At 39.3% G+C, this 23663-nt stretch overlaps 1 protein-coding gene across 1 annotated transcript; it reads right to left on the reverse strand.

Moving 5' to 3' along the window:
- Positions 1-17302: 17302 nt before the first annotated feature.
- Positions 17303-21366, reverse strand: b3gnt2l (UDP-GlcNAc:betaGal beta-1,3-N-acetylglucosaminyltransferase 2, like). Its single transcript, XM_067419372.1, has 2 exons — positions 21169-21366; positions 17303-19619 (listed from the first exon to the last, which is right to left on the reverse strand). The coding sequence occupies exon 2, from the start codon at positions 19372-19374 to the stop codon at positions 18124-18126; it is 1251 nt and encodes a 416-aa protein (XP_067275473.1). The 5' UTR covers positions 19375-19619; positions 21169-21366; the 3' UTR covers positions 17303-18123.
- Positions 21367-23663: the final 2297 nt, after the last annotated feature.

The following is a 23663-nucleotide window of genomic DNA, read 5'->3' on the forward strand; positions in this document are numbered from 1 at the left end:
GTTTTGAATCTGCGCATGGGGGATGGGAGATCACACTCTGCGCAGGGAGAGCTCAGCTCACAGCTATACAGGCACTCATTTAAACGGAGCTATGGCGAGCAATGTAAGTCTTTAAACTTCTCTAATTAATTTCTATGAAAGTTAAGCTTGCAAAGGCATGAACTGAAACGCGCCAGACTGAACTTGCGTTGTGAATGTATGCCGCGAGTGTAGTCGCGATTACCTCAGCTCTCATCACGAGAGCTCATCAGCTCATTTATCTGACTCCTGCAGTTAGTGCTCAGTGCTGTGATACTCGCGCGGTGACTCACTCATTATATTGAACAATTGTAGTGTCTTCTCTAACTCAGTCACTGTAATCAAGTTGGTGGCTTTGGGAATGGCCTCACAGGGCAGTGAAGCATTCTGGGAATTGTAGTCTTTCATCCCCATGAGACAAAAATACATTTTCTGTCTTTTCTCAGTCTAGAAGGCACCAAATTCAAAAATAATTTCACATTTCTACTACATTGATGACCCAGTTTAAATACAGATTCATCTTCCCAGCGCTGAAGTACCCCTTTAAGTGTTATATGATTATAGAAAAAAAATATTAATTCCCACAAAGCTGCAATGCCTTTTGATTATTTGATCAAAACTTCTCTAATGGTACACTTACACACCCACATACGAGAGAAGTGCCAATCATATGCATATTCCACATTTTATCATAAGTGTGGGGAAATGCACTGGTCTTGGTCTTGACTCGGTCTCGGCCCTTCAAAGTCTAGGTCTTGTCTTGGTCTCGGTTTAGGTGGTCTTGACTACAACACTACAATCTGCTGCCTTTGACACTGTGAATCATCAGATTCTTCTGTCCACCCTCTCATCACTGGGCATCACAGGGATTCGACTCCACTGGTTTGAGTCCTATCTCACAGGTAGGTCTTTTCAAGGTTGCCTGGAGAGGAGAGGTATCCAAAGCACATCAACTAACCACGGGGGTTCCTCAGGGCTCAGAGCTTGGACCTCTCCTCTTCTTCATTTACACTACGTCATTGGGACCAATAATTCAGGCACATGCCTCTCATATTATTGTTATGCTGATGACACACAGCAGCTATATGCCTCAATTTTAACCAGATGATCCCACAGTACATGCACGAATCTCAAGCTGCCTGGCAGATATCTCGGCATGAGGCAGATTTTAATGGGTGCATGGAAATCCAAAAATCCGATAAATAAGGAGTATTGTCAAAGAAAAAGGGGGTTTAAATTTAAAAGCAAGGTATTCAAATGATGACACTGTGGGCAAAGGGAGAAAAGACAGCTCAATGATTGTCTATGAATTACAGCTAAGCCACCACCACGACCAGTGTAACAGGCTTTTTCCAGGTAGCTGTAACCAGGAGGACAGTCATCATGTAGTACTGAGTAAACTGCAGGCTGATGCCATGTTTCCGTTAGGCACATAAGGTCTAATCTCTTATCCATGATGTGGTCTTGGATGAAAGATGATTGATTAGTGAGGGATTGTGAATTAAAAAGTTCTATTTTGAGTGTTGATGGGATGGTGAATCTCAATATTAGCCGTAATACACTAAAATCCACTCCACGTTTTCTGTCATGCTCTGTGCTAAAAGATCTCACAGTGTTTCCCGTGCAGTCCAGCTTAGATTGGTGAGATCTCCTGTGTTACCAAAACGGAGAGCAACACTGTTGGTCCAGATGGATGGTATTGCTGAAGCAGTGTTCAGGCTGATGGTAAACAAGCCTGTGACAAGAGCCTCTATGGATGTAACGCGGTCTGCACAGAAGTCCATGTTTCTTCAATGGCCGCAATGCATGCCAGAAAGGTGCGGTTGTTGAAATTAAGCAGCTGTGGGATGGAATATTTGAGCTTCATGATGGCCACTGGAAGGTTTTGACTAGCTCTAGACATTATCCAAATACAGAGCTTGGAACCAGTGGTGTAGTCTAGTTTTTTGTAGTGAGTAAACTGGGATTTTTTTCCCTCCCAGCCTCATACGCACCCATCCCAGAGCGACACCCCGCAGGCACCACCACACTCACTAATGCATAAAGTATGCATCTACTTGTAATTGAGAGCATTATTAAAGACTGCTTATGTGTTATCAACATTCCAATTTATTATAAGCAACAATAGACAGTCAGCTGATAAAACCTGTGCTCCAGGTACCATATTTAGGCTAAATAAACTAGCTCTTAAACTAGTTCACCCAAAAATGAAAATTGTGTCATTTCCTCAAACCTCAATTTGTTCCAAAACTGTATGAGTTTCTTTCTTCTGCTTAACATAAAAGATGATATTTTGATGATACGTTAGTAATAATCAGACAGTTGGCAGCACCCATTGACTTTCATTGATATTTTTTCCTACTGTGAAAGTCAATGTGTGCTGCCAACTGTCTGATTACCAACATTTTTCAAAATATCATCTTTTGTGTTATGGTACCTGGAGCACAGGTTTTATCAGCTGTCAATTTTCAATGTACATTTAAGAGTGAACAATAAACATTTATTCTGATGTAAATCAGCTGTTCTCTATGTGAATATAGTAAAGTGCAATTTATTCCTGTGATCAAAGCTGAATTTATCATCATTACTCCAGTCTTCAGTGTCACATGATCCTTCACTAATCATTCTGATATGAGGATTTGATGATCAAGAAACATTTATGATTATTATCTGTGTTGAAAACAGTTGTGCTGCTCATGGTGCTGCTTCATTTTTGTGGAAACCACCATACCATTCAAACATTTGTGGTAAAATTAAAAAAAGAGAGAAAATAATACTTTGGTGATCAGACATGCATTAAATGGATCACAAGTGATATTTTAATTATTAGAAAAGATAATTTATTTAGCCTAATAAATGCAAAGAAATGCTGTCCATTGAGCTATGTATTCATCAAAGAATCCTGAAAAATAAAATGTATCATGGTTTCCACAACATTTTTAAGCAGCACAACTGTTTACAACATAATAATCCAGAGATAATAATCATAAATGTTTCTTGATTATGAAATCTCAACATGAGAATGATTAGTGAAGGAATATGTGACACTGAAGACTGGATTAATGATGATAAATTCAGCTTTGATCACAGGAAAAAACATATATTCACATAGAAAAAAGCTGTTTTAATTTGTAATGATATTTCACAATATAACTATTTTTATTAAATAAATGCAGCCTTGCAGCAGATAGCCTAATATTTACACGCATCCAAATCATCAGCCCCCCCCCCCCCCCCCCCAATCTACGCCCATAATTAAAGTTCTGTCACAGAACGATATTGTTACGTATCTGCACGCTTTTTTAAGTGGGTATACGGAAATCCTTGGCCTTTCCTAGTGGGTATACGGCGTATACCTGCGTATCACATAAAATACAGAAGTGGCTGGCTGGTCGATTCCGATTCCAATTCCTGTTTACGGAATCGACGGAGTCGATTCCAAAAATCGATTCCGCACTGTTGTAACAAAATCGTGACCGCAGGATACAAGGATGTAGAAAGTATCCTTCTCCGAAACTTTATTTGTAAAATGATGATACATTTCCATAACTGATGAATTTTAAATGATGGATTCTCCTGAAATGGCCCATATAGCCCAGAAGTAAATGCGATTTAGCCTAATAAATAAAAAGGATAGCACATTATTCATGGCTGTGCCTTTATTGCATGTTTAAAACTACATGACATGTCTAAAATGCATGTGTACAGTTAAGTTAAATGACTACGTTCAAATAAGTGCTTTTGCACAGAATGCACGAGGCAAAATAACCACAATATTAACAAAAACAATAATATAAGAGCGCGCAGTTTATTCGTCAATCAGATGCGCGAGCAAGTTGCGTTCATTACTACAGCAACATTAGACTCGGTCGTTAAGCTGTAGCCTACTCTAGTCTAGGTGCATTTTCTTTATCAATGGATTAAAGAAAATAAAAGAAAATAGAAAATTAAAATAAGACCCTCACATCTGCATCTGTAAGCAGAGCTCAAAACCTACCGTTGTGGACAACAGAACCATTTCACAATTTAAAATTATTGAGTTTTTGTGTGCAAAATGTAGCAAACTTGTCCACGATGCAGGATCACAGAAGGAAACAATGACAATAAACATTTTTAAACTAAGTGAATGAAAGGTAAAGTAATAATCAGCGATATGCGTTCACGTATGGCCAGGGGCGTGGGACTGGGGGGATAAAGGGTACTGAGTAACCAGGGCCCAAGGCAGGGAAGTCAGTTTTCTATACATACACATACATGGTACGGGGGCCCAGCAAGATGGTTTGTACCCAGGGCCCAAAATTTGGTGCTACGCCCCTGCGTATGGCTTGATTTGAACGTTTCATACCATAAAAATAAGTAGTGACGTCATCACGCAATGACGAAAAAAAAAGCTGAATTGCTTTATTTTTAACTCGTTATTTGAAACTAACTGTTCAAAAGAACCTTTAGCAAAAATTAAATAGACTTCCAATCATTATTAGTAAGTGAGAGACAAGTGAATAAAGTGGAGTCAATTCGCCCAAGGGGGTAATCTAGCACTCGGAAAGCGTTCCACCCATAGGGTACCCATTGCTAACCAAGCCATCACCTACTGTTAGCATCCCATTGACTCCCATTCATTTTTGAGTCACTTTGACAGTGAATAACTTTACATCTGAGGCATTTAAAGCCTCCATTTGTCCATTGTTTTTTTCTAAAGAAACACGACAATGCATAAAAGGCTCCGTTACCTTGTATCTTACACTATCGCCCTATAGAAGCTGTTTTTGTAAAAATAGGCTAACTATTGCGTCATAACCAACGCGACTCTGTCGCACAGTTGAGAAATTACCGTATAGACAAGAGGAGACGCTCAGAAGCAATCTTTTACTGTCTATGAGACAGTCGGGGGGATGTGGAGACATAAAGTCTGATAAAGTCAAGGGAGAAGAATGGAGAGAAGCCCATAGTGAGCCAAAAGCAACGGGAGAAAATATTTAAACAACGGGATTCAGATTTCACTTTCCACAACTACTAGAAGACCTACAGCTGTCAGACAGGTTGCTCACGTCACATCTACGTCGTCAAGCTCAGTCTGAGCCTGCGCAGTTCGCTCAGCCATCAGGAAGTGAGTGCTCCTTTACTGACATCACTTAACGCCGTAGAAGTCAATGGGATAGCTCTGTCCATTTCTTTTACTGTCTATGGATTCCCCGCAATGGAATCGATTCCAAACGTTGGAATCGACTCTCGATTCCCAACGCCTTAGAATCGATTATTTTTGGAATCGATTCCCAGCCCTAGCTGGAACACTGTCAGGCACAGCGAGATGGTGGTCTACTCTATACCATCCGCCAACTCCCAGCAATCACCAGCAAACAGCCGATTTTTAGCAGTAGGTGAGTATGTCCTTGAAATTAGAAGCAAAACCGTAACAATCCGTACAAAAGGTTTTAGACGTATAAAAGCGCCCAACAATGAGAGTCCTCTCCTGTCATGAGGATGTCCATTCAAACTTCCAACTGCCAACTATCAACTGTCGACAGCTGAGTATATTTATCTGAGACGATAATATCCAAGCAATAAGTCCCAAAATTAGCACTGACTGAATGTACTAGTTACGGTCAAAAATAAAAATAAAATCTAACATTAATGTTTAAACTAAAATCGGGTGGAAAACCACGAACAGACTACACCAGCGTCCTCTCCCCCTCAGAAATATACAGAAATATACAGAATTTAACAGCACTATAATCATAGTTTGAATATTTTGTGTTGAGCAAAAAAAATTCTTTTAGGTGAATCATATTGTAATTAGTATATTAACATTCTTAAATGTGTCTGTATGCATGACAACTGAATTGACTTGTTCTTAAGTAATATCATGCTTTCTTTTTCAGATTTCAGAGAGCGTCTGATGCAAGGCATATTTTTTAAACCTGAACTGTTGGACCACAGTAATGCTTTTGTCCTACCATCTTTTTTCCGTACCATAACGACAGGTGCAGCACAAGGGCTAAGAATGACGTCCACAATACCTTTTAAAAACATGTCATTCACCAGTAACCCTCTTTATCTGAGAAGAATGATCAGTCTGTTTTCTAAAGGGAATTGCATTGTCAGTGTTGATTGTGTGTTTGGCTATGTTCATTGTACCAAAATATGTAGGGCTCTTACTCAACACATACACAGTGCAGCCTGTATTTTGGAGAATAGCAATCCTTAAATCTCTCCCTGTGGCGAGGTGAAAAATCCAAAAAGTATCAGAAATAACATTCACTGTTGTAGACTTGAAAATAATCAAAGATATTTGATGTTTGAAATTCAACAAAGAAATTTGCTTTACTGTTTTCAACCCCCATCTCTCTCATCAAAAGGGCAATTTGGAATTCCTAAAGACAAAGAAATAATAATTTCCTTTATTTAACAAGGTAAGTCAGTTGAGAACAGGTTCTCATTTACAATGATGAGCTGGCCAAGAGGCAGCATAAGAAGCAAGTATAATACGGTAAACACATAAAATTAGTACAAAAATACAGCATAAACATAACTTGTAAAACACACAAATAACTTAAAAACAAGTACAGCGATCTTGTATCATTGAACAAATTAAATTCTTAAAGGAGGATAGTGAAATAAATGAACTAAGCTTTAAAGCCTGCAGCAAATGATTCCAATCGTAGGCAGCAGAAAACTGAAAAGAATAACGGCCAAAAACGGTACGGACTTTAGGTATACATAAATTAATGAAATTGCTAGAGTGCAGATTACAACTAGTCTTACGAATATTAAGAAGTGATCGTAAATATATTGGTGTTTTCCCAAGAAGAGTTTTATAAATAAACAGAAACCAATGAATTTGTCTACGAGAATGAAGAGAAGACCAATTAAATACAATAAAGAATACAAATGACAATGATGAGTAAATGAAGCTCCAGTCGCAAAGCGAATTGCAGCGTGATAATAACATCCAGTTTATGAAGAAGAGTTTTTGAAGCAGACCTATAAACCACATTACCATAATCCAAAATTGGAAGCACTGTCATTTTCACCAAAAGTTGATTTGCTGTTGTAAATGCTGGTGTAAATGCTGAAGGCCTGTAGGCCAAATGTGTGTCACACCTGGGGGAAGTTTGGCCTGCTTGATCAGTTTGAATGTCTTACAATAGGGTTTCAGTCACATGGTCAGGGAATATAAAAGATAAAAAGAAGATTGTAACTGTTGTTCTTTCTCTTTTATTATCTAGTTATCTTCATTTTCTGTCCCTCTCTCTTATTGGGGGCCTTCTCTTTGACTCTTCACTTCTTTGCTCTCTTCTCTTTGTTTCTCTCTCTCTCAGGTAATGGTGGGCACGATTAATGATATTACGATTAATGATATAAGTTATCATCTCATAAATCTATTTTGTAACTATTTTAAGCAGAGCCGAAACAGCCCTATATGCTCACTACGCAAGCTGCATAGGGCCCCGCAATTTACTCAAGGCCTCGCCTCCCCCTCGTGTCAAAGCGCGTCAATCAATTTTAAACACTAATGATAAAATAAAGCGGAATTATCCTTCTGGCCAGGAAAAGAGGGAAAAAAAACCCATGAGAGTGAATTCGGGAACAGCAATCAGGTAAACTTGTGTTCTCTCCTCTCCAAGTTTGATGTCAGCAAATAACAGTACCCTAAAGATAAGTTGATGTGCATCTCTTCTGTTGTCTTGCTAAGCTGGACAGGCAGGCTATGCATCTCTTGGTCTGTCTAGCTAGCTAATGCCAGCCGCTTTCAGGGCTGTGTTCTGTGTCTTTGTGCCTAAAAAATTTAAATTATTTAATTTTTTTTTTTTTGATGCTGTAAACAACGGTGTTTGTTTACAGCAGCTCCGAAAAGATCCGCGTCGCCCATGAAAATATGTTCATATGCGCGTGCACGAAACGAAACGTGTATTTTCCAGCAGAAATATCTGTGTGGATACCAGACCGACAGAACAATATATGGGCGTGATGGTCCTCCTCCTCATCATAAGTGCACATAGGCTACATACTTTTAAAACAAGACAATGATTATAGTCTTAGTCAATGTTTAGTTACAACTCTAAACTACTGCACAAATTATGCAAGATGGAAAGCAATGTATTGACAATTTGACAATGATGACTATTGATTTATTGGCTATATTGAATTTAAAATGTTGATAATAATTAGCTGGACATACTGGTCAATATGGATGCACATCCCTCAGTAAATAATAACAATAAATCAAATATTGCTTTAACATGCATAATATAAAACACAGTAGCATCCTATGGCAAGCCATTTAACTTTTATTTATTCACAATTTATGCATTTTTAATGTCAATAAATAAATACATTGTGAATTCTTGATATAAGGTCTGGAATTTTTACTTGATATACGGGATTACATGTTTACTTGTACAAAAGTGAATTCTTGATATCAACAATGATGTCATCACTCACAGAGGTTCTTGATATCTGAATCACTAGTTTGTTAAACATTACAAGAGCCAAGCCATACTATAAATAGTATTTTATATTTGAAAATGTATTAAAAAAAATCTGGGGGAGCCAGTTTGAATGGGTCTGATGCTGCTCATAAATTGTTTTATCTATAATTTGCAGGTGCTATGCTTAAGTTTGTAAGTAGAGGAGATGCTGGATCATCTGCCAGTACAAGCACAGACCCAGATGATCCACATCCAGCCTCAGCCAGTACAAGCACAGACCCAGAGGATCCACATCCAGCCTCAGCCAGTACTAGCACAGACCCAGATGATCCACATCCAGCCTCAGCCAGTACTAGCACAGACCCAGATGATCCACATCCAGCCTCAGCCAGTACTAGCACAGACCCAGATGATCCACATCCAGCCTCAGCCAGTACTAGCACAGACCCAGATGATCCACATCCAGCCTCAGCCAGTACTAGCACAGACCCAGATGATCCACATCCAGCCTCAGCCAGTACAAGCACAGACCCAGAGGATCCACATCCAGCCTCAGCCAGTACTAGCACAGACCCAGAGGATCCACATCCAGCCTCAGCCAGTACTAGCACAGACCCAGATGATCCACATCCAGCCTCAGCCACTACTAGCACAGACCCAGATGATCCACATCCAGCCTCAGCCAGTACAAGCACAGACCCAGATGATCCACATCCAGCCTCAGCCATTACTAGCACAGACCCAGATGATCCACATCCAGCCTCAGCCAGTACTAGCACAGACCCAGATGATCCACATCCAGCCTCAGCCAGTACTAGCACAGACCCAGAGGATCCACATCCAGCCTCAGCCAGTACAAGCACAGACCCAGATGATCCACATCCAGCCTCAGCCAGTACTAGCACAGACCCAGATGATCCACATCCAGCCTCAGCCAGTACTAGCACAGACCCAGATGATCCACATCCAGCCTCAGCCAGTACTAGCACAGACCCAGATGATCCACATCCAGCCTCAGCCAGTACTAGCACAGACCCAGATGATCCACATCCAGCCTCAGCCAGTACTAGCACAGACCCAGATGATCCACATCCAGCCTCAGCCAGTACTAGCACAGACCCAGATGATCCACATCCAGCCTCAGCCAGTACTAGCACAGACCCAGATGATCCACATCCAGCCTCAGCCAGTACTAGCACAGACCCAGATGATCCACATCCAGCCTCAGCCAGTACTAGCACAGACCCAGTACAGCCAGATTCACCAACAGTAAAGCCGTCTTCTTCAGCAAGTACTATCTTAAGATTATATAGAAAATACTCTTCAATAAATATTGTTTGTTTGAACCTCATTCTTTGACTCCTCATTTTTTGTTCAAAGGAGGAAGGATTGTATTGGGAGCACTAAGGTGTCAGGTGTAACTGCATGGCAATGGCAAATGGTTTAAATAGCTTACGGGTCAGGTAGGAGGGCCTCTTAGCAGAATTTTGCTTAGGACCCCAGGGAGTTCAGGATCGGCTCTGATTTTAAGTGTAACCATAACCAGATTTTTTCGTTAAATTCTTTCAATTACGAAATGCTGGGGTTTTGATGCTGCCACTTCCGTTGATGCTGAAGGGTTGAAAGGTACTGATTACGCCATCTGTCCCAGAAGGTATTTGCGAGACTTTGCACTGTACGCCACTGTTGTTTATACAGGTCAGGGTTTCCAAAGTCCCCAGGTGGAACTGAGCTGGTACAAGTCTTTTGGGTAAGTAATGTGGCAAGTGTTAGGATGAAAGGATCTGTTGGATCGGTTGACACGGGTATCAGTGGTCTGATGTTTATAATGGCAGTAATCTCCGCCATGAAGTACCTCATTCGGGAGTTTAGAGGATGTCATCAGGGGCCTATTGCACAAAACTAGAATAAGGGATTAAGCCGGGATATCTTGGTGATCTTGTCATCTATATGCAACATTTAGTACACCATTGTCGTGTAAACGTACCCTAAAGGCACACTCACACCAAGAATGATAGCAATAACAATAACTGTATATCAGCAGATAAATTGAGCCAGGATCACCAAGATATCCCGGCTTAATCCCTTAGGCCCCTGAAGAAGCATAGAATCCAAGATCCTGCGAGCAAAGCCAATCCTCCTTTCCCATGCGCCGCCCATATGCGATGAATGCGGAGGGTTCAATGTCCATAGGCAGCTGTGATTTGACAGGAATTGTTTCACTGCCTTTTCATCAACATTGGAAATAATTTTCAAGTCCTTACAGGCTCCAATGAAATTAGTCACTCTGTCGGAGCAAATGTGTTTCACTGGACCCCGAATTGCCAGAAACCTCCTTAATACATTAATGAAGCAGGAGGTATCCATGGACTCAATCACTTCTATATGAATAGCTCTGATACTTAAGACACTTAAAGAGCATTCTTTTGCTTTCTGCATAGCCGCCTCTTGTCCTACAAGCAGATACTGACCAGGGCCCAAACACATCTAATCCCACGTGTGAAAGGAGGCTCCGCACTGAGCCTGTCAGATGGCAGATCTACCATCTTTTGAGTCTCGCAGCCCCTCCCGAGTCTGCGGCATATAACGCAGGAATGGATGAGACCTCATTTGCCTCCTATTATCCAGTAGCCGGCATATCTTATCGCTCCCTCTGTGAAATGGCGACGCTGATGATGCATTTGCTCATGAAAGTGTTGTGTTAGAAGTAATGCTACATGGTTCCTACCAGGTATAATGAGGGAGAGTCTCTTTTCTTCAGAACCTAGTTCTGCTTTAACCAGACGACCTCCGAGCCTCAACAATCCGCTCTGATCAATGAAGGGATCTAGTTTTCAAAGAGTGCTGGTTTTGGGAAGTGATTCGTTTCATTTGAGGCACTGCAGCTCGCCAGCATACGTTTCCTGTTGTACAGCTCATATGACAACTTCTGTGCTCTTAAGTACTGTGCCAGCACTACGAGGAAGATTGCATCCTTTGCATGCCTTGAGGGATGTCGTTTTGGCCCTGCTTATAAGAGCATGCAAATGAATCAGCTTTCCAAACGCTCTGATCAGTCAGCTCCAATCCGAACAGCGTTCAAAGCTTTTTGAGACCCTGGTATACAACACTGTTACTTCTGGACAAACTTCTGAATCTCGATCATGATCAACAAGTGCAAAGGGGTTCTCTAGGGAATGTCTCTGTTTTGGGGTGTTGCAAGAATGCCGGTCCACTGAACCAGATGGTGCCCTGCAATTTGTTTAGAGCTACTGGTCGTGTTGCAACATCAGATGGATTATCCTCTGAGCTCACATAATGCCATTGTTCTGGATTGGTGCTGTCCCGTATTATCTGTACACGATTGCTTACATAAACATGAAATCTACGTTTCTCATTGTAGATATAAACAAGGACCACTCTACTATATTTGTAGAAAGTAATCTCATTGAATTTGACAGCAATCGCTGCAGTAATTGTGTCCATCATGTTCACAGCCAAGGCAGCCGCCACAGTTCGAGACGAGGTATAGTGTGCTCTGGTTGTGGCGCAAGCCTTGCTTTGCCTATGATGAACCCTGTATGACAGTTACTATCTGAGTCAACGGTTTTGAGGCAAGCAACTGCTGCAATTACTGAAGCATCTAAAAAAAAAAAAAAAAAAAAAAAGCTCCTTGAACTTGGCACCTGACATTGATGTAAGCCCATAGCTTCTTGGGACTTGTACATGTGGCAGTTCTTAAAAAGAATCTCTCCATTCCTCCCACACCTTTTGTTTGTTCACAGATAAGGGCACATACCAGTCTGCAGCATTCTACGTTAGTTCACTCAGTAGTACTTTGCCTTGAACTGTGATAGGGGCCACAAATCCTAGTAGGTCATACAAACTGTTTATTACAGACAGAAGTCCATGCCTAGTGTAAGGCCTTTTATCCTTTTAGACATGGAAGATGAAGCAGTCTCTGTCCAAGTTCCAAAGCAAGCCAAGACTGCATTGCATCGGATGTGAGCTGACACCTAAATCCAGTTCTTTCAGTGAGTTGGCATAATTTTCAGATGGGAAAGTTCTTACAACTTCCTTGCTGTTTGAAGGCAATTCATGCAACTTCAAATTAGATCCAGCTGTTTCCTTTTTAACAGGTAGATGGCCATCTCTAGGGTGGGTACAGATTTCAATCCATCCTCCATATAAAAGTCTTGTTCCATGAACTGTTGGGCCCTTGTAGTGGATGGTTAATGTACACAGCACTGATTCGTTTTGCAGGCTCAGCTGACTCACACTCCAGCCATTTTACTAGCAAGTCCATCTCACCTAGCAAGGAGAGGTATTTAGTGGCATTTATGAAGGATGCTCTGAAAGTCTCTGGATGATCATTAAACTGCGTAAGGTTGGTGGACACCAATTCACGTCTTGCGATAAACTTGAGACATTTGATTATTTGCATAGAGATTATCTTGATATTGCCCAGCTTGTAAGGATGAAGCTGAGTCTGAGACTAGTTGAGCGGCATCCGCCTGTCCACACTACTTTCCTCACAGCCTTGAAATGTTGCAGATCGTTGGCGCTATACATCGTCAGGGTGACCTGGACAACACATGCTGAATGGGGCAGGTAAACCGTACATCCACGGACTGAGAAATGGTAGGATACTGCACACATTCTGCATCGGTAGGCTGAGACTTAGGTGGTGTGGCATAAAAACTACGCCGACCTTCCTGCTGCAAGCACGATTCAGTAGCCTGTGTTTGTTGCACTTCTGAAACGTTTATGCCTCCGTTATCATGAAATGGCCCATCCAGTACTGGCATTTGTGAATCCACGGCACTATCTGCCTGTCATGATAATTAAGCCTGTGTGCATTCTGTTACATCTTCTATTGGTATCTCGATTACATTCAAATTCCCTCTACTTTCTTGCTCTGCTGCTGTCTCTAAAGCCACTACCTTCGCTTCTATCGCTGCAGCTCTCTTTTACAGTTTTAAAGTCTTTAATGATACCTCAAGCTGGGCTTTTTGTATTTTCAGTTTGCTTTCTTTCTTAGCAAACACTACTTCTGCTTTAGCCTCTAGCCATTGCAACGGCTGTGGTTACAGCTGATTAGCCTCTTGAATGTCGTGACAAACATGAATGTAAATGTTTGCCTCAGTGATCCAGATGTGAAGGTGATTTGACATTTTAAAAGGAAGATCACCTCATGAGCTTGCTTGCTCCCCGCCGTGGAGTTGTAATATAGAAGTTGGTCATCGAAGATTTTCGTTTTACTGTTCTGCCCTTTATTTCAAACACCTTGCTTGAGTACGCAGTCAGATACCGCCTCTTAAAAACAACAGATGTAGGAATTGATTTTCAAGCTTTGCTGTTGCCTAAGGAATAACGTAAAACTGTACAAATACAAAAAACTGAATTCTACTGCAAGTGTACATGTTAATATAACACATAAAAGGCTCTTTACATCACCGCATGCTCTTACCTGCTGCTGCTGCTGCTGCTGAAACTAGGCTCACATTTGTGATGCATCATATAAGGACTCAAACTATATTATTTGTAATACCCAACTTTAAACAGAAGGGGTCCCTTTACAACCAAATGCAAAATGTTCAAAAAGAACAGCACATTTTGCATTCTCTTGTGTTTCTCGGGGGAATGCAAAGGTTCTGTTAACACAAAAGCATTCAAATATAATTTTTTCTCAACATTTTTCATCACCATGTCCATGTCCACATATTTTTATGAGGTGTACAACGACATGTGGTTGAGTAAATAAAAATATGTCCCTTTAAAACATTGAAATATAATTTGGAGTGAAAGCAAAGTTTCTCAAGGGAATGCAAAGCTTTTATTTTTACACAAAATATATATATATTTTTTCCATCATCATGTTCCCATAGTTCCGAATGAACAGCATGTTGTTTAATTAATATAGGGGTGGTTTATGCAATAAAATATATTATGGATTTTGTCCATTCATTTACACGACATCAGCATCAAGGATACCATCTCTGGTTATCATCTCCATGTAAATTTGTGGAAACAGTGACGCCATGCTCATGTATTATGTGTTCAGTAAATAGAAATGTAGTGTTTCTTTACAAAGTGACATCACCACCAACACCACCAACCAGTTTTAGCAGTTGTCATGTAAAAATGGCCCAAAACACCCTATTCAATTGATGAATATTTCAATTTTTAGAAAGAAAATGTAAACTAACTACGTGTCTGTTCATGTTTTTCCCACGACAGGTTCCTCATTTCTGTGAGTTCTGTGTCAATGCATGCTTCCCCCTTATTCAAAACTAAATAAACTATTCTCTAAAATTCTTGTTAAACACAAAATCAGCCCCTCAAAATCAGTTGAATTAGGTTCTTATTCTTGATATAACCATCACAAAATAATTTTAATGTGAACTTTAACTTTACAACTTTACGTGTTTTGGATGTGCAATTCATTATAATTCACACAGACACACATGGACACAGCAGCATGGAAAATGATACAACAGCCGAAACATTTAAACACCATTTAAGCACATACTACAGCTTGAACTTCATATGCTGGTTGCAACAATTGGTTTAAAAAAAAACTATGAAAATTTTAAACCCAACGGTTATGGTTTGTCCATATTTGACCCAAACATTGGTTGAAATAACCCAGCATTGTTAGTGTACATAAAACATATTACACTTTGTTACATTTTCACACAAGTAAGATAATTCACAGGTAACGATGCTAATCGCAAAAATTTATCACAGCTCACAAATATGGCCTGCGTTTCTCAGAAACATTAACGGTTGTTTAGCCAAGTTAACTATAGAGACCATAGGTGTTAATGCTTAATGGAGAAGCGCAGCCCTGAAAAACAGTGCCTAATATATATAATTATAATATAATAGAGTAATAATATAGACGGTTTCATCGAACGCACACGGTTACGTGCTTGGCCCGAAGTCAATTTCCGGTCTTTGTTTGCAAAAACAGTGTGGATATTTACCCATAATAAAAACCAGTCTGACCGCATACAAGAGCAGCATCTATGTAATTTAGACTGTATGTCTAATGTAATTTACTTATTTATTTAGCTGGTTATCAGAAATAATCTACTGGTAACTTATTCTGGCTGCGTTTACACTTTGCATTAACATGCGATCATGTCAGTCAGGACACAGCCTTTTTTTATATTTCTTCACATCAAGTGGTCGCCATCTGGATAACTGATCGGATTTATGTTTCCTGGAAAATATTTAAATTGAGTATTTAATAGGCCTTACATCACAGAATGTAAAACAACTTTTACTTTATCTTCTATCAATGACAGTACCCATATAGCACGGGATTTCTCTGATGCATTCATACAGTGAGTCTCAAATAGGGTACACTTTATCTACAAGTTTAAGTTTCCCAACATTAATCTTATATAATAAAACAAAGAAACATGATTTAGACACATTGTATAATTGAAAGGCGAGGGCGCAAGCATTTATATGGGCTACTGTACATTTAGTTCACCCAAAAAAAAATTATTCTGTCATTAATTACTCACCCTCATGTCGTTCCAAACCTGTAAAACCTTCGTTCATCTTGAAGATGATATTTTTCTTCTCTAAGGTCTAACAGGTTGGGATCGACATGAGGGTGAGTAATAAATAACAGGATTTTCAGTTTTGGGTGAACTAACCCTTAAGGCGGGCAATTTCCCTCATTGCAGACAGAAATGGGAAAGATAATGTTGCACAATTAAAATGAAATATAACACATAAGAAAGATAACGCTGCCTCTTTGCCACACAAGTGCACTTGTGTAGTAACGTTTGTTTATGTTGTTGCCATTGAAACCGTCTAGAAGACATTTGTTTCCCACAAGGCCCATGTTCCAAGAACATGTGCTTTCCAAGAACAGTGTCCAAGAAATACTGCCACCATACACAAACGCCAATTTGATGAGTCGTATTCAAACTTGTAAAATATTAGCTTTCTTTCTCCCATTGTACACGGAAGAATATATTCGCGTGAAGAATGTACAAAAACGTTTAAAAAGTCCAAAACTTTCACATTTTAAAATAGGACAAAAAAGGTAGTGTGAATTAATACAACAGCTTCACTGGTACAGCATATTGTACCGGTGTGGTCAGATTAGTGGCATTTTTCAGGGAAAAAGGTTAATTGTCTATTTTCAATAGTGCATCAAATTATGAAGCACAGCTCAAACAGAAGTCACCTTTTTAAAACCAAAGTTGTTTTCGGTTGATGAATGTGGTGAATTCACATGACCAGTTTGAAATAGTTGCAATATCAGCAAAGATTTCCCTGTACGATAAACTGATCAAAATGTGACTGAACGTCATTAAATTTGAAAACCACTTTGACATTCCATTTGTTTGACATCCCCACCACACACACACACACACACACACACACACACACACACACACACACACACACACACACACACACACAGATTATTTCTGTCACACACCCTCAAGCCATTCAAAGCATGTTTGACTAACATTCTTCCGTGAAACACGAGGATATTTAAAAGAATGACAGCCCTTCCAGGGTATTCTCACATAAATGCGTATAAATAGTACGAGTGTGCAATGTCGTGGAATGTATACGCCAAAACTCATTTTGCCGTGTCTATGGCACACTGTTTTTCGCGTGCATATGATACGCATTTTATGGCGTAGTATACATACGAACCCACCACCCCACCACCCTAAACCTACCCAAGAGCGTGTCATATAAACGCCATAAAGTGCGTATCATATGCACGGGAAAAACAGCGTATCATATGCACGCCAAAATGAGTTGCCGTATACATTCCACGACATTGCACACTCGTACTATTTATACGCATTTATGTGTGATCGGGTTGCCCCTTCAGACACGTTGATCCGTTCATCATATACTGTGATCATATCGCTACAGAAAATGATATTCCAATGGGGCCTTATAGATTAATTTCACACACATTTTTTTGGAATTTTAAAGATTTAGGTCCAATTTCACAATAAGAACAAAACCAACAGAAACAATCTTCAACATATCAGTGTTCTGCAGGACAAAGCAAGTAACTTTTGGATGATCTATCCCTTAAAACAGTGTTTTCCAATTCTCTTCCGAGAGGCACACTAAGAAAAAAAATTAAGTCTGTTTCCATCAAGTTGTTCAAGCGGTCGTATTGTAACATAGTAACCAACAGTAAACAAAACACTATCAGCAGAAACAGTTGATTCAGGATTTATTTTATTTGGCAAATCCGTAGCCATCTCCAATTAGTATTACTTCAAGTGAGGGTTAAAACCTTTTTGCAAAATATTACATTTCTGATGCAATATTTCCAATTTTGCATAAAAACAGGGAGATGGAAACATAGCTAGTGTCTCTAGTGGGGAGCAGAAGAGCTGAATTTGGTATGTTTTATTAGGAAGAGTTCGAAAATGTGTTGAGTTGGGAAACACTGCCTTAAAGATAACCCATAAAGAGCTCAGCGTCAATTGCACAGAAACAAGTTTTCAAGTACATTAATGAAACAAATTCAAATGAAAAAACTTAACTAAAAGAAGCCTTCATCCAGAGTCTCAGAAAGGTACCTTACTGCACTTTTTTTACCAGCTTATTCTTATTCAACATAAGGGTTGTCACACACAGCACAACAGCTAAAATGGTCTAATAATGGTCCGTTTATCAGGTATTGAACATATCAGCAGGTCAGCATGGAGCTGTGCATACTTCTCCACAGTCTCATGGTCTGCTGAGGGCTGCGTTGGTGCACCAGAAGCAAGTTTCTGTGCACACAGGGGTTCTCTCGATCTTGTTCCCGAATGTCAAATGTCTGGAAACCATCGTGTTTGGTCGGAGTAATTCCTATTGCTTTAAAGCACATCCCGTTGTAGACGTCATCAATAGGGAAGAAGGGTATGTAAAAAGAAACATGGTAAAGAGATGGGACGAGGTTTGCAGAAAAGAGGAATCCACCGCCACCAGCATAAGGAGGATAAGGACCTTCATAGAAAGACTCAGGAACACAGTATTTGATTTTAGGGTCCCGTAGCGGTGTGGCATTATAAATTATCTGTCCGGTGTACAACGACGAGGCCTGTGCAGGCTCCAGAGACTTCAGATGATTCAGTATTGCTTTAGTGTTGGCAAAAACATCATCGTCACCCTTAAAAATGAAAGACACCTTAGGACATTGATTCAGCATCCACTTGAAGAACCCATGCTCCTTGAGAGTCAGGTTGTAAAAGGTGTCCTGAAAATCCCAAACGAGCAGGTCTCGAAACTGCTGAGCTTCATATGAAACCATTTTGTCGAGATTGGGATCATCCGAAGATGATCGACCCAGCAGAAAGACGGTTCGTACCTGAAGTCCGCTTTCATACAACCCTTCTCTTCCCCAGGTCTCTCGGACTGCTTGGCGCCTCTCGAAATGCTTTGGGCTGGATTTGATTGCAAAGAGAAGAAAAATGTGTTCGGACGTACACTTGTCAGGTTGATCGTGAACAACTGGCGGGTCTCGACAATCCATTCCTTTAAGGAAGTCTCCGTAAAGAGGGGGATATGACTGAAAATCCTGAATGTTCGTTTTTAGCAACTCTAAACTCTCCGGCTTACAGTGAAACTTTTTTTGCAGCTCCCCAAGTGTTTCATTGTTGACGGAGTCAAATTGCCTGAGAAGAGAATGAAGTTTTCGGTTCCAGAAGGCACCGTTTTGTGGAATGTCTTTTCTGAAATTCTCAGAAATGGTAAGGAGTTTGCTCAGCGTTACATTTTTGGTTGTATTTTTCATGGTGCTTTTCACTACAGTTGTAGGTTTTTCAGTTGTAACTGAAGGCATTTTGGCCATGTCTCTTTGTGTGACTTCCACATCCTTTAATTGGGAATAGAATATGACAAAGCAAAGGCTGCCAGCTACTGCTGTGATGAGGAATTTTGTATATTTCTTTCTCATTTTACAACAACTCAGTTAAGAGATGCAAGAAAGGATGTTGGTCTCTACAGGAAATGGTGGGGGTTCACACAACAGAATGTTTTTGCGTTGAAGCGCTGCTCTAGCCTATTTCATTTGTTCCTCCTTGGGGATCAATGTTAATTGATCCTACACTTACTTTTTATAGGCATGACAAACATGTAACGTGCATCATCTTCCAAATTCAGTTTCTTCGATTATATTCCCAGTGATGTTCAGCTGCGAGCCTAGCAGACACAAGGAAACAGTAATGCTAGTGAGATCACAGGAACAAGACGTAACTTGAAGCCTACAGCCTCTTAACAGCAGTAAGATCTGCATGAACACACACAGCACTTCAAATACCACCAGGGTATTGTTGGGTGGGGGTTAACAGTCGCATAAAGTCACAGTTCACTCAAAAATGAAAATTACTGTCACAAATGTACTTACTCCCATGTTGTTCCAAACCAGGATTTCTTTCTTGTGCAGAACACAACAATATACTTTGAAGGAGCCGTCCATTGTATGGATAAACGAAACCACCAAAACATTCCTCAAAATATGTTTTCGGGTTTGTTCAGAAGGTAAGAAGTGAGTTTGGAATGACATGAGGGTGAGTACATTTCTGTGTGAACAAACCCTCTTAAAACTTACTGGAAGAAGTCTAGGTCTATTTTTAGATGCCAAATCAAAACATTACAGCTAATATTTTATTTATAATCTGCATACATTAGCAGAAATATTTTGTTGTATGTGGATCTAAAAATAAACAAGGTTTTAATTTATTGAAAATAAATATGGCCTCAGGTGACCAATTAAACAGTACAGGCTCTTGAATGAAGCACATTTCACTTCCGTAAGGACACTTTACTGATCTCAGGGACAGATAGTAGGCTCTTAGACCAGAGTGAAAGTGTGTACTGGCTGGGTCTTAGAACCTGTGTAATCTAACATGTGACTCATGCTCCAGCCCTTCACCCTGATCCATTTCTGCAGTATATAGTATTATAGCAAACCTGATATTATTATTGATAAAACAATTGGGCTGATTGTGGCTTTATCTCAAAGCCTCAGCTATTTTCAGGAATGCACTTTCCTTTCCAGTAGCTATTATCAAAATTAAAGGCAATTAACTATGGTTTTTACCATATCTGTATGTAATTATTATTTAATTCAAATGATAAACACATTAACAAATCTAAATATTAGCAAAATAAAGCTTTTATTTCCAAGATTATAATACCTCACCAAATGTAACGTGATGCAGCATAGCCTACTACAGTTTGAAACACGTATGGTGGAATTTATGGGCATAACTAACTGAAGGGAAATTATCAAGGTCAAACGTAGTCAGTGGTGTCTTCTTTTTAGATCATGCCTGATAAATTCGTTTATAACGTTTATAAACTGGTCAAACTGTATTTTGAAGGAAAACTAACACATTGGTTAAAATGTGTTCAGCATAGTTTCTGGGGAAATTAACTAGTAAAAAAAGAAGAAGAAGAAGATCGAAACAGACCAAGAAAGAAGAAGAAAATAATATGTAATTTAGTGGATGTCCTATTTGTTGCAGAGTTAGGCTACAGCTGCAAAAATCTAAATAGCCTAAGTAATAAGTATGTTATTAATGAAATCTAAATTTGAACCGATGATGTCTATGATAGTAAGATTTACATTGGAGGTATATGCTAAGTATGGTGGGTATTAAACTGACTGATAGTTCATGTAAAATGAAACTAACGTTAAACATTTTTCAAAATTTTGAACAGAACAGAGAAAATAAAAAACACTTACCGTGTGAGCGTCTATCAACAGTCCTACCCCAAACTGATCAGCCTTCTCATGAGGAAACCACGCTACTGCCCGGGAAGTCAGTGTGTCAGTGTGTGTGTGTGTGTGTTACTCAAAATGCTACGTCGGCCTCACCCTTTTTTTCCATCAGCATGATTGGTGCTTATATCGACCAACACACCTGAGCACCAAGGTTTCTCACTCGACAGCTAATTTAGCATTTTTAACAGAAGCTGTTTTCCATTAAGCTACTTTACCTCAAACAGATGCGGAGTGCTCAGATATAAAACAGAGAGGTCGTAGAATCAAACCAGATGCTTCTGAAATTAGCGAGGTCGTTGAAGTGCACATGAATGCTCTAAGCCCCACCATAATAAAAATAGCAATGTATCATGAGAAAATAGAGCTATTTTTTTTTTTTTTTTTTTTTACAAATAATTGCATCAACATTACAAAAACATTTTGAGGGTAGCCTATACACGTGTTGCTGACTTATAACAAATAGTTATCACGATAATAAAATATATGTTTTATTAATTTAATATTCTGCATTTATATAGTTTCCCCGTCCATTTATCACGTGGCCACTGTAAAGTTTTAGGAGCAGTCAGCCAAAAAAAAAAAAAAAATCTGTCATTAATTCCTCACCCTCATGTCGTTCAGAACATGTAAGACCTTTGTTCATCTTTTGAAAACAAATTAAGATATTTTTGGTGACACAAGAGTTTTCTGAACTACCCAACAGAAACACAAATTTAACATTCAAGGTCCAGAATACAATGAGTGGTTCAACCTTAATTGTATGAGACGACGAGAAGTAACGAATGAAACAACTGAAAACAACCTCATCTGTGTCATTCATATACGCTGTTGACACAGTAACAGGGTTCCCACACCTTGGTTAACTTCAAATTCAAGGACCTTTGGACTTTCCGGGTACAATACCCTCAAATTCAAGGACTTAAAGGGTTAGTTCACCCAAAAATGAAATTGATGTCATTAATGACTCACCCTAATGTAGGTCCACTCTAAGAGCGTATCTAAGTGTATACACACTTTACTGTTCATGTCCAGAAAGGGAATAAAAACACCAAAGTAGTCCATATGTGATATCAGTGGGTTAGTTAGAATCTCTTTAAAGCTGAACTGTGTAACTTTTTTAATTTATTCTTAGCTAAAAACACTTAGTTCTTTCAAAAATATATGTGCTCATTAATGTATATTTACTTCTTTCAGGTAATAAAGTATTCTCGTAAGTTTATAATATGCCATTGAAAATACATACGGGTGAGGGGTTCGAATGCTGGTCGCCATGTTGCCCCTCCATCTTGAAAGTACATTAGCCAAAAAGGGACATACCCGTAAATTCAAGTTTCGCCTTTCGCGTTTTTACACTCAATGGCACCGTGTCGAATGTAAAGAGGGGGCTTGCCATGTTAATCTTGGACTAAATCAGCCACCGTAGGAGTTAAAATGAAATCAGAATTGAGAGGAACAGAAACTTATTCACTGGTGATACCTTTTCACCACTAGATGGGGGAAAATATCACAAAGTGTAGCTTTAATCATCGAAAATACATTTTGGTCGAAAAATAACAAAAATTACAACTTTATTCAGTATTGTCTTCTCTTCCTTGTTTGTGTTCAATCCTCAAATAAAGATTCAAACGGAATCAGTGAATCGATCAATGATTCGGATCGCATGCCAAACTGCTGAAATCACGTGACACTGGCGATCCGAATCATTGATCGATTCACTGATTCCGTTTGAATCTTTATTTGAGGATTGAACACAAACAAGGAAGAGAAGACAATGCTGAATAAAGTCGTAGTTTTTGTTATTTTTGGACGAAAATGTATTTTCGATGCTTCAAGAGATTTTAATTAACTAACTGGTGTCTCATATGGACTACTTTGATGATGTTTTTATTCCCTTTCTGGACATGGACAGTATAGTGTGCATACACTTAGATACACTCTCGGACTAAATATAAAATATCTTAAACTGTTTCTGAAGATGAAAGAGGTCTTACGGGTGTGGAGCGACATTAGGGTGAGGAGTTAATGACATAAATTTCATTTTTGGGTGAACTAACCCTTTAATGTGGGGACACATTTCAAGTGAAAGCAAGGTTACATTGTGTTACCTTGTAAGATATATTGTTACAGTTTTCACGTGTCAAACACAGCTATGCAAAAAAAAATTTTTTATTTTTTTGCATGAAACTCAAGAATTCAGTCAATCTTATACTGTATTCTAAAATGGATTTTATTGAAAAGAGCTAGGCTCATGTAACCAGAAGTTATCCTTGTTTTTATACACATGGTTTTAGGATATGTTATCACTATTTACATTTCTATGTAAAACACTTTGAATTGGCATTGTGTATGAAATGTGCTATATAAATAAACTTGCCTTGCCTTGAAAGGGTATCATTTTAATAACGGTGTCTATTTTTAGTACGTCAATTACAAGTAAATACCCTGGCAGTGTTGCC

Source organism: Pseudorasbora parva, chromosome 16 (genome assembly GCF_024679245.1).
Source record: "Pseudorasbora parva isolate DD20220531a chromosome 16, ASM2467924v1, whole genome shotgun sequence".
Classification (NCBI taxonomy): domain Eukaryota; kingdom Metazoa; phylum Chordata; class Actinopteri; order Cypriniformes; family Gobionidae; genus Pseudorasbora; species Pseudorasbora parva.

Coding starts and splice junctions, on each gene's coding strand:
- b3gnt2l (XM_067419372.1), bottom strand. CDS start 19,374: ATGAGAAAGAAATATACAAAATTCCTCATCACAGCAGTAGCTGGCAGC.